General features: G+C 38.1%; 1 protein-coding gene across 1 annotated transcript in view; it reads left to right on the top strand.

Annotated features, from left to right (window-relative positions):
* Positions 1-6,531: 6,531 nt before the first annotated feature.
* LOC110459801 overlaps positions 6,532-11,223 on the top strand; it is a gene marked incomplete at its 5' end in the record, with an annotated part of 126,474 nt that continues 121,782 nt past the window's right edge. The window contains one exon of the mRNA XM_021512249.1: positions 6,532-6,598. Coding sequence (XP_021367924.1) covers positions 6,532-6,598 — 67 coding nt within the window. The remainder of the gene's footprint in view (positions 6,599-11,223) is intronic.

The raw sequence follows: 11,223 nt of genomic DNA, 5'->3' as shown, positions 1-11,223 counted from the left end.
ATGAACAAAGTGTAGAAGGAGCTTGCATATTATTTTTTATTCCAATTACCCATTAGTTGTTCTTCGGTTTCGTTTGACCATATATACATATCTTCCAAGTGATAGCACAAACTATTTAGAAAAATCGCTTGATTATTTAAAGTCTTAACTCTTCATATCATAAAAGTTTATAAATAATATGATTTGTTTTCAAACTCACAAGAATTACAAAGACTTTTTTTCTGACGAGTATGATGGCATGATTCTTGAAATAAAACGTCCTCATTTTCTCTTGATGTTCATGTTTATAAAAGCCATAATAGTAGATGTCTTCTTTTCGCTTGTTCCTTAATTGTATTTCATTGCAACCACCTCCCGGACACTTGTCCTTAGACGACCTGTCTCGAGTTGACATGTCTGCACGAGCTCTGGTTCTCTGTTCCCTATTGAACTAACGTGAAAGGAAAATGTTGATGTTTCGCTGTCAAATCACCACGCACAAAAACAATGCGTTTTATTTCATTAGCGAATGCCACTAAACTCCATGTTTATCTGCACCCCGAGTGAATTGGTTATCGGATATCCCTTCACAAACAAATTGAATTTTCCTCAGGGACAGTTAAGCATATCTCGGAAGCAACGTAAACAGTAGCAGGTTTCCCCCGCATGTTGATGTCTCAAGTCCCTAGAATGTGTGGACGCCCAGTGCCCGCGTTCAGCAAATACTGACGCCCCCTTTCCTACGAGGGCATGTTGACGCCTCGTGTACCTATAACGTATTGACGCCTTGTGTACCTATAATGTGTTGACGCCTCGTGTACCTATAACATATTGACGCCTCGTGTACCTATAATGTGTTGAGGCCTCGTGTACATATAACGTATTGACGCCCCGTGTACCTATACACATGTTGACGCCTCGTGTACCTTTAACGTTTTGACGCCTCGTTTACCTATAACGTGTTGACGCCTCGTGTACCTATAACATGTTGATGCTTTGTGTACCTATACCGTGTTGACGCCTCGTGTACCTATAACGTGTTGACGCCTCGTGTACCTATAACATGTTGACACCTTGTGTACCTATAACGTAGTGACGCCTTGTGTACCTATAACTTATTGACGCATCGTGTACCTATAACCTGTTGACGCCTCGTGAACCTATAACGTGTTGACGCCTCGTGTACCTATAACGTGTTGACGCCTCATGTACCTATAACATGTTGACGCCTCGTGTACATATAACGTGTTGACGCCTAATATCTCTGGAGAATATTGAAGTATAATGTCCCGTCCACTGCTCACTGAAACCTTGTATCGCCTACAGAACCGTTGGTACCTAAGACATTGTTATAGTAGCTATGTGTTAGGATCTTATAGAAGAGTTTCCTCAATGGGGTCCCTTGACCAATTTACCCGGACCAAGGTTTGAACGTTGATTTTGGTCAATTTGAGGGTGCTGATTAAAATGAGCTGGGGTGAACCTCGTGAAAATGTGGGCTAACTCGATCAGACGCGAAAATTCAAAATGGCCGCTACCTTGCGTCCAGTTTATCATAAAATACATATATTTGTTTCTACATGTCCGTTTTATATGAATTTTGGGTCTAAATATATGTTTGTTGGTCAGGGATTTCATTTATTAGCACAATAACTCGATAACAGTAAACGTTAGAACGATTTTTTTTATTATTTTGCTGCCAAAAACCAGGATAACCGCCAGCAGACTGCAAGGGAAAGGACCAGATAGACACCCTGAATGGTTTGTATGCGAACTTTCATCTTAAACCATTGTAAACTAGATAAAAAAAAAACATTGTATTAAATGTCTGGTCAATGATATTGTACATTGCGGGTTTAACGTCCTCACAACAGCCAGAATCATATGATTTGTTTGGTTTGATTTTAATTTGTGTTGTGTAAGCAAGCGTGCATGTATGTATGTGTGCCGAAGAAAGGGTATATTGGTGGACTTGCCTCATCTGACCCCACTTCAGTGCTCTGGTTTCACCTAAATGTTTACTGGTTTTATCATTGTAGATCTGTTGAATAGTGAATGTGGCCGTTTGCTGAAGAACCTCTTGTTTCTTGTGTCACTGAAAAAAGGTTTGCAACATCTTTGTGTGCATCCTGAGTTTCTGTTTTCCATGTCCATAGAAGCCAGATATTGTATCACATCCACTGTGCATATATAATGGGATTAAACGATTTAGCGCTGCAGATACTAATATTTTGTATAAGTGAGGTTGAACAAGCATGTACTTCCAAGAGGTTAGCAAGACTTGGCTAAACCTGACTCGTGGCCAGATATATACTTGCACGATGATCTGGATGAGGATGATGCAAGTAATGATAACAAAATTACATGAAGTGACTCTGGGAAAGGAGGATCTTTTAAATCTACCTAAATCATTTACCAAGTTCATCGTGATTCTGTGACACGACTGTACCTCGTTCGATTTTTGATCAGATCCTTCAAAAATCCTTTTCAGACAGATTAAGAGCGTTATATATTTGCCATAAACTTAAAATGATAATAATAACAATTCAAGGTTCTTATATACCGCTTCATCACAAACTAGTTCGTAGGTCGTCTCAAAGCGGTTCACACATTATTATCATTGGTTATAGGGCCTTTGCAACCAGACAATATATTTCTCAACTCCCTGGAGAGCATACAGACGGTGCTGCCCTTTCGGCGCTCACAGCTAGCATTCAACAATACTAGCACTGCCCAACCACGTACTTATTTACAGCTGAGTAGACTTGACCAAGCGCAGTAAAGTATCTTGCTCAAAGATACAACATAGTGCCGAGCCGTGCCGTGACTCGAACCCGCAACCCTTCGGTCACGAGCCCGTCGTCCTACCAATAGACTACCGTGCCTCCTATCTTACCCTATTCTAAACATTTTAAATGACATGGGTGGAACCTTCTTAACACACCTTATCAAGCTCCTATGCATTTCTCCTATCAAAGACAAACCTTTTCTGTCTTTAAGAGAGAAAATCTGTTCATTAAACGTGAATAATTTATATGACTTAATATTCGGTCTAGGTGTCCCAGACATCACAGCTTTAACGGACATACCCTGATGTAGTTCAGAACAACGGTTGTGTGACATACTAACTGTTTTACAAAGTTAGTGACTACCGCCCACGTTCCCTTGCTGCATCATGACCATCACAGATTACTCTCCCGGCCTCACGTTCAAAGCTCGCGGGAAGTATTAAGTACCCGACATCATGGACCTTCAAAGACCAGCCGTGTTTGATGTTTAAAATCTGTTTAGAGTTTTGCATGTGTGAAGGCATTACACAGGAGTTTTATAGAATGCTGGTGAGTTGATTATTGTTAACATGACATTCCTACGTAATCAAAATTTTAAAACTACCAAGGTTTGGTATATAACTTATTTTAGATGTGACTCCTTGGGTAATAAGAATTGTGTGCATCTCAAGTCTGCAATGTAAGCGATACTATACTGGTCGTATGTGTGAGATTGACTAACATTTAAAACGTATTCCTACTCCCTCTGCATGTTTAATTAAGACAAAGACCTGTTAATATCCCCTTTCATGTCAATGTTCGTATGAGGTTTCTTATGTGGGAACCCGACGGAATCGGGAGCTTCCCGTATGTGTCTTCTCATTTCAAACAATGAAGAATCCAAAATTGATTTACTGTCCCCATGAAACGATTCGTATAACCATTCCTACTTGTTTTTTGTTTTGGTGGTGTTTTCTACGTCGCCTATGTCCTTACTGGTCGTACATAAGTCTTAATACGTACATTTCTGTACTGGTCAAATGAGTTGAGACCAACTATATATATGATACGCATCTTTAATAGTTTAATCATAATGTAAATATATAAACCTAAGACAGTGGTCAAGATACAATGTCGACCGATAGCAAACTTTTTATAGCGAGTAGAACATTGTACCCCTATGCTAGTTCCGAATTGTACAGGGTACATCCCAGGCGGAAATAAATATCTCCTTTTATTCTTTGACTGTACTGAGATAGTCAGAATATCATAAATAGCGTCTTTTAAAAAAAAAAAAAAAGAGTATGTGTACTGGGTTCGGTATGCGCTTCAGGTAATGTATCTGGCATGTCCACATAGTTTCCGTATATCACTGGAAATATTACTAATTAACGTATGACCATGCGCTGAACATAATATCAACAGAACAGTTTTTCATAATAGTGCGGATTTTGTCAACTATGTTTACGGGATTCAGAAACGTCATTCAGATTGTGTGAAAATAACCTGGAGAAAGCAATAAGAAGATTAAGGAATACCTCTAGAGAAAATATCTGTTTGTGTGGAGGTTAACGTCCTGCAACAGCCAGGGTCATATGGAGACGGGGTTTTGAGGAGTAAAATGTCTCGCATTAAAAGATGAACATGTGGTACACAACTGAGAAATGACGCCTTTACAAATCTGTTTGTCATGATTATGTACTAAAAATTACTTTACTTCTTCATATCTACTGACAAAACACCTATACTGAACTGTTGGTTATCCATTAAAGAGTCCCTTAAACTCAATTTGTCTATGTTTTATGTTTGCATTTCTTTTGAGTCTCTTGCAACTAAAATTGAGCAATCAAATAGGATTGAATATAAATCCAGAATAGAAAAACAAAGTTTGACAGCTGTAGAATTAAGAGGGCTGCATATGCCAAATAATTTTGAGAGCAGTGGAATTATGGCCACGTTAATATAAAAATAAAACATTTTGACATTCTTCAGGTTCACAATTTATTGGCTGTAAGAAAATCATTAATTTGGCAGTTGGACAACAAGCAAAATGCATCCCACTGTTCAGAGAACGGAGGAACCGTAAAATTGAACATGAAACATTGCTAGTATCGTCAAGTATTCAGTTCCACGTACAAAAAGAAACTGATGCAATTTTGAAAGTCTGCAGAGTCAGATGTTGTAATATTCTTTTTTTACGTGCAACACTGATTGTAGAATCAGGACAATTCTCAACATTTAAAAGTGTCATGATGGTTTGTGGTTTATATTCAACGTTAATATTTATTAAGATGCACACTGTATTGTGAAAATTTACCTGAACCTGTGCTGACGGCCATTTGTTGCGTTTTCCTAGCGATCCAATTTCAAAATTGATTATTAATCAGGAGCACTTTTGAAATCTTAATATGGAAAAACGCCAATCTTGATCACGGACGTCTTTAAGACCAGGTTACTTTTGAGTCTAAAATTGAACGGTGAAATCTGACCAAAAAACCCCACAAGAAACATTGTCAGTATGGCCAAGTGTCCATTTCAATGTCGAAAAGGAACCGATAAGAGTTTTAGAAACAAAGGGGTCATAATGTTACGGGATTTATTTCCAGCGTTGAATAAAGAACCAGGGACATTAACAGAGGAAGGTGGCGTACTTTGGGTTGATTTAACGCTTAATTAGGAACCAGGGAAATTGAGCAATATAAGATGTTTTAATATTCTGGGATCATATACAACGTAAATGTTAAAGGATATTTTGAAAACAGAAGATGGACCTGGTTTTCTGGGGCCAGTTTCAGCGTTGTTCCCTAGGGGTTATTTTCAACGTTGACTATGGAATCTGGGCCACTTAGGAAACCGAACGAAGAAATACTTCATAACGTTTTATTCAATTATCAATATTATTATTGGAAGTAGGCCATTCAGAGAATTGAACAGAGATCCATAGTGCTCTTGGGTACATTTCAACATTACGTATGGACTATCGGGGTTTAACACATAACAACAAATAAGATCATAATGGTCGGGGGACAATTTTTTATTTTTTATAATTATATGGCAGTGTAATAAAAACTATACATGGACAGGTTCTTGGGTCCTTTGCAATGTCCTCCAGAGAGCACTTGCATCGTTGATAATGGAATAGTGGCCATTAACAAAACCGCATATGATACTTTTCAACGTTAATTATGGAACGGTGGCTACTCTAAGAATTGCACATGGAAAGTAAAAGTAAGAAAAGGCTGCTAAGACCATTTTCTCCACGTTAAATAATGAGGCGGGACTTTTGTTGTGCGCCAGAAAGCGCCTGATTGAGGAATAAATATGTAGCAAACTAGGAGCTTGGTGTTTTGTAGCGTTATACGTTAAGTAGCAAGTCGGAAACTGTTGGGACAGATGGAGTGGTGCCCCAGGTAGCGGATGATGGAAACCCTGGCGCCAGGTCCTTGTGACATGGTTTACCAGGTTGTGAGGTGTGTCATTTAGCGCTAAGTATTGGGTGACGGAGAACGTGGCGCCAGGTAGCGCTATTCCTCCCTATCACGACTCGCTATTAGAGCGATGTTATCGGAAAACTCGTGTGCATACTGTTGCTGACAGTGTAGGCGGCGGTCGTGTTTTCCAATAGGAGACAGATAGCTTCCGTACTGCGGGTACACGAACACTGTCTAGTGCGCGCACCTGGATTATACCCTCTACAGGTAGAGGAACCGTGACAGTCCGTGAATTCTCTTGCTAGGAGTAAACAGATTACACAGAGACACAGTAATGGTTTAAATATCTCTGTTTAAGTGTTAACATCCCCAGAGGATCCAGTCATCTGACAACAACATCTGTGGAACATATCGACCCAGGTAAATAGTAGTCCCATAGAAAATTGTGCTGTACTCTATATTATCATTTGATTTTAGTGGATATATATATGCTTGGTAATTCTGCGAGGACAGAAGCATAAGTTTTATTTGGTGGGTCTGGGTGTGGTCATTTCTTATATTTCAACAATATTCCATGATATTGTCATGGCAACATATAATCCTTACATAATAGCTGTGAGATGCTAGAATGCATTGGAGATTCAATGTGTTTGTAACTACCATCATATGCTCATGAGAATGTGTAATGTAAATTATAATACCTGTAAGCTGTATAATGATGATAGGAGTACGGGGTCCAGAGGCAAAACCACTACAAAACACCTGTTGTTATTGATGTAGGAAGGCACGCTAATCGATGTGCACCTATCGTTTACCGCAGGTAAAGCGAACTTAATTGTCCGCCATAACTACCGTGATTATCAGCTAATGCGGGCAAAACTAACGTTATGGGCATTTGTGGCAGATAAAGCGAGCGTAATGGTCAGTTATGGAGTGGCCAGTACTGGTAGATACATTAAAAACAATGGTCAGTTATGACAGGTAAAGCTAACGTTACAGTCGGTTATTTTAGATTAAGTGAAAGGTAATGGTCAACTACGAGGAGTAAAGCTGACGAATTGGTCAGTTGCACATGTTATGTCATATAAAGCTAACGTTATGGTCAGTCACACATGTAATGACAAATAAAGCTAACGTTATGGCCAGTCACACGTGTAATGACAAATAAAGCTAACTAATGGTCAGTTACACTTGTAATGGCAAATAAAGCTAACCAATGGTCAGTTACACTTGTAATGGCAAAAAAAATTTAACGTAATGGTGAGTTGCACATGTTATGTCATATAAAGCTAACGTTATGGTCAGTCACACATGTAATGACAAATAAAGCTAACGTTATGGCCAGTCACACGTATAATGACAAATAAAGCTAACTAATGGTCAGTTACACTTGTAATGGCAAATAAAGCTAACCAATGGTCAGTCACACGTGTAATGACAAATAAAGCTAACTAATGGTCAGTTACACCTGTAATGGCAAATAAAGCTAACCAATGGTCAGTCACACGTGTAATGACAAATAAAGCTAACGTTATGGTCAGTCACGCATGTAATGACAGATAAAGCTAACGTTATGGTCAGTCACACATGTAATGACAAATAAAGCTAACGTAATGGCCATTTACACATGTAATGACAAATAAAGCTAACGCTATGGTCAGTGACACATGTAATGACAGATAAAGCTAACTAATGGTCAGTTACACTTGTAATGGCAAATAAAGCTAACTGATGGTCAGCTACACATGTAATGACAGATAAAGCTTACGTAATGGTCAGTTACACATGTTATGACAGATAAAACTTATGTAATGGTCAGTTACACATGTAATGACAGATAAAGCTTACGTAATGGTCAGTCACACATGTAATGACAAATAAAGCTAACTAATGGTCAGTGACACGTGTAATGAAAGATAAAGCTGACGTAATGGCCAGTTACACGTATAAATCACCATGATCAACTAGCATACATCTGCCACCCTTACGATACCGTAAACATCAGCTGTTTAGACATTTGTCAGCCATGTTGTGGTCATTTCCTTCTGTACTGTTCAACCCATTCAAGTACAGCAGCCGTAAAACAACACTCATTAATGAAAAGTGTCGAACGTATGCCTTTATTCTGTCTGTGCATGTCCGTTTCGGAAATAGTTATCGTGAAATCAAAAGCCTCATACGTCGAAACTGTTCAATCACCAAACAAGTATCGCTCATGTAGAGAAACCAATCGAAGATATTGTCATCGAATTACAGTGTACAACCACGTAAACAACAACAAATTGGCAATTTCACACCAGTATTTACCTACTGACTGAAAACCCTTTCGTAGATGCAATACATATAGTAATCGCTAAAGAAGAACTTCCTTTTGCAAAACGTCATTGATTTGAACAGTAAGATACTCTACCGTTTGTTACGTTCGTGTTGTAAATTTGTCTGGACACAGGAAGTGTAAACTACCTGGAAAGATCTAAGCATGAACCAATATATTTACTATGTAAGTCAACATTAACTAGTGGAGGACCTGTGCATGTTAACACGTCCGTGTGGTGTAAGCATGTCATGTACAGCAGAGAAAGAATTGCTATATATAGGAAATAATATTGGTTTTGTATCAAAATGTGCTCCAAACTGCCGGACTAATTAGTTCACTGGTTTACTCTATGATGTTTTAAATACCAATGATCACATGACGACATTTGAATTACTACTCTCTTGGTATCTGTCATTCGTGTCGGGTATTGACTTAAGAATCTTACTGTGACCCAAATCAAGACCTACCCTGCTGTTGTTACTTTCTCGCTAGAAACATCCACTTATTTGTTACTGTGTTAGCTCTACGATCTAAGAACATACTTTTTACCTTGGCGTATTGAACAAAACAAATGCATGGGACCTCGCCAGAAATGCATTAGTTCATCACTGTTATCTGGTCTTCACTTTTAAAGTGAGGGTGTTGAGTATATACCCGGCAACATTGAGCTACAGTCTTCTTCTTCTTTTCAACATAGCGATTTCAAATAAAACCCTCTCTTCCTCGGTCAGATTCCCGCCACTTCTTTCTTCTTCATAATTCCTAACCAATCACTAATAAAAAGGTTCTCTTGGCATTCGCATCTTCAATCCCACTTTTTCCAAAACCTCCGTAAAAATTGTCGCCCCTCTGTACGTCTACTTCAAGAATGATAATCTTATGCTACGTAATAACACCTTATCCATGTCTCCCGTTTTTTTTAAATAACTTGGTACAAGTAATTATATTGCAATCTCAATTGACGTAATGCTCTTTGTGTCTTGGAAAGTGTGGTTGAAGTTAGATTCGCGGTGACATTATTGTTCCTATGACGACTCTTGTAGAAATATATAAAATAAAATATTTAAAAGTGCATCACTACGTCAATACAAAATGATCAAATCGTCATAAGAATACATATAAAGGACCCTATACCGATAAAACACTAGATGGAAAATGTATCATAAACACAAACAGACTACTGATGAACAACCAGGTGTTCTGGCATTCTCGGTATCCAGGGGTGACGCTCACTTACGCTCTCTGCACCCCTGGAATATGTCAAAGCGAAACTGAAGGCTAGGTGTGCGCCACCTTGTTGATAAGACAAGAAGACTAATTCGATCCTTTGATATACATCAAAAGAATCTCGCGGCCACGTAACGGTAAAACTTGACAGGCTTTAAATCGGGCGTCTATCCTTTGTAATCTGCAAAGGACAGGAATCAGCCTAGCGATTGGTCAGGTTTTTTTACCCGAAACCAATCAAACAGCTATCTTTGTGCCTTCAATTTTGCTATGACATATTCCAAAATTGTCATAAACCTGAAGAGCCATGTGAAGGGTGAAAGCAGCTATTTTTTTAATCGGTCGTTAATCTTATTTTTTCTATATTTTCTTCCTTCACATGGACAGTTAATCCCTTTTTATTATATATATATATATATATATATATATATAGAAAAAATAAAATGAACGACCGACTAAAAAACTAGCTGCGTTCACCCTTCACAGGGCTCTTCAGGTTTATTCAAAAGAACAACGACGTGACGTCACAATTACATGTCATCACACTACAATAGTAACGTGACGTCACGAAGTGCACAAGATTGGTGGACAATTTCGCGTAAAAAAAAAGTGTGGCCTGTTGAGACTCGGTTTTAATATTTATATTAGTTGGTCTTCTTTCGTTTCTCTTCAAATAGTGTCTGATGAAAATAGTTGATACAAAGGTAATACATTAAATTTATCTCCAGCACATTCATGAATATGTTTGTTAACATGAAGATTTCGTAAAGAATCAGTTCTAGTTTGTTGTCTATGTACAGTCATACGTGTTCTGAGTTCATTACCGGTTTGACCGATGTAAAAATCACCACATTTAGAACAAACGATTGCATAAATTACATTTTTTGATTTACAATTCATATTTACCTTCACAGTAAATTTCAAACCATTCTTGAAAATAAAAGTATTACACTCGATAATCATAGGACATGTAGCACATCTTGGTGTCTTACATTTGGATACTTTTGGTGTTACACAAGAATTATCAAACTTAGAACATGTCAACATANCATCGGTCAAACCGGTAATGAACTCAGAACACGTATGACTGTACATAGACAACAAACTAGAACTGATTCTTTACGAAATCTTCATGTTAACAAACATATTCATGAATATGCTGGAGATAAATTTAATGTATTACCTTTGTATCAACTATTTTCATCAGACACTATTTTAAGAGAAACGAAGAAGACCAACTAATACAAATATTAAAACCGAGTCTCAACAGGCCACAATTTTTTTTAACGCCAAATTGTCCACCAATCTTGTGTACTTCGTGACGCCACGGTACTATTGTAGTGTGATGACATGTAATTGTGACGTCACGACGTTGTTCTCTTTTGAATAAACCTGAAGAGCCCTGTGAAGGGTGAAAGCAGCTAGTTTTTTAGTCGGTCGTTAATTTTATTTTTTCTATATTTACTTCCTTCACATGGACATTTAATCACTTTTTATTATA

This window comes from Mizuhopecten yessoensis, unplaced genomic scaffold (assembly GCF_002113885.1).
Source record: "Mizuhopecten yessoensis strain PY_sf001 unplaced genomic scaffold, ASM211388v2 scaffold10225, whole genome shotgun sequence".
NCBI lineage: Eukaryota > Metazoa > Mollusca > Bivalvia > Pectinida > Pectinidae > Mizuhopecten > Mizuhopecten yessoensis.
The sequence above is the reverse complement of the archived record's forward strand: the minus strand, read 5'-3'. Positions and strand labels throughout refer to the sequence as shown.